Raw genomic sequence first — 878 nt, forward strand, 5'->3', positions numbered from 1 at the left:
TTGGTGTCCAGTGGGTAAGAAAGGGGACCTCGGTGCGACTGGGGGTTCCTCTTCCCTTCCTCTCGGCAACTAGTCAGCCTCCCTCCACCCAGGTGGTGTGCGTGTTCAAGATGGAGAGCACGGCCCCCAAGGCCCCTGCCGGCGAGGGCGAGGAGGCAGAGTCCAATTCGGTGGAGTCGCTGGGCTTCTGTAACGTGTGAGTGTGGGGAGAGCCCCTCTTCAGTGCTACATCTTACAGGGGTTGTGGCAAACGGATCCGTTTCCATTCTTTGTGCGTGTTCTGCTGCGTTTCTCTCACCTCCATCCTCCCCAGCTGGCTGTGGAGATCCCAGGTCACTTGGGTGTGACACAAGAGAACAAGGGACAGCAGCTTCTCACTGCTTCCCCCAGCCTGCTGGGTTTCTGGGCTAGCCTGCTGGACCGCAGTTTGGCTGGGATACCCTCCAGACACAGCTGCTGGGGACCCTTCCTACCAGGCCCTTGTCTTGGTGCCCTGTGAACCCTGGGCTGGTTTCTGACTCTTGCAGTCTTGTTGGATTTCATGGCTCTGACCTGTTAGGTTGTCCCTCGTCATCTCAGCATGCTGCCCCCCTCAGCCTAGGCTTTGCCTTCAACCTTGATCCTTCACAAACTCCCATCTCTGCTTGCCCTAGGCCAACGTCACACCTGTTCCCCTCTCTGCAGGATGCCACTCGCTGCCGTGGGCTACCTGGATGGCACGCTGGCTATCTACGACCTCTCCACACAAAGCCTGCGGCATAAGTGCCAACATGAGGTACCGTTCTACTGCCTCTCCCTAGGTCTGGGAGAGGGGGTGTCTTTGGGCCTCTCTGAACCCCCTCCTTGGAGCCCCGGGGCTTTCCCAGGGCCAGTTGCCA

At 59.2% G+C, this 878-nt stretch overlaps 1 protein-coding gene across 1 annotated transcript in view; it reads left to right on the forward strand.

The window, feature by feature from the left end:
- AAMP (angio-associated, migratory cell protein) overlaps nucleotides 1-878 on the forward strand; it is a gene marked incomplete at its 5' end in the record, with an annotated part of 3,056 nt that overhangs the window by 1,519 nt on the left and 659 nt on the right. The window contains 2 exon segments of the mRNA XM_009865085.1: nucleotides 28-196; nucleotides 685-775. Coding sequence (XP_009863387.1) covers nucleotides 28-196; nucleotides 685-775 — 260 coding nt within the window.

This window comes from Apaloderma vittatum, unplaced genomic scaffold, assembly GCF_000703405.1.
Source record: "Apaloderma vittatum isolate BGI_N311 unplaced genomic scaffold, ASM70340v1 scaffold25842, whole genome shotgun sequence".
Lineage (NCBI taxonomy): Eukaryota > Metazoa > Chordata > Aves > Trogoniformes > Trogonidae > Apaloderma > Apaloderma vittatum.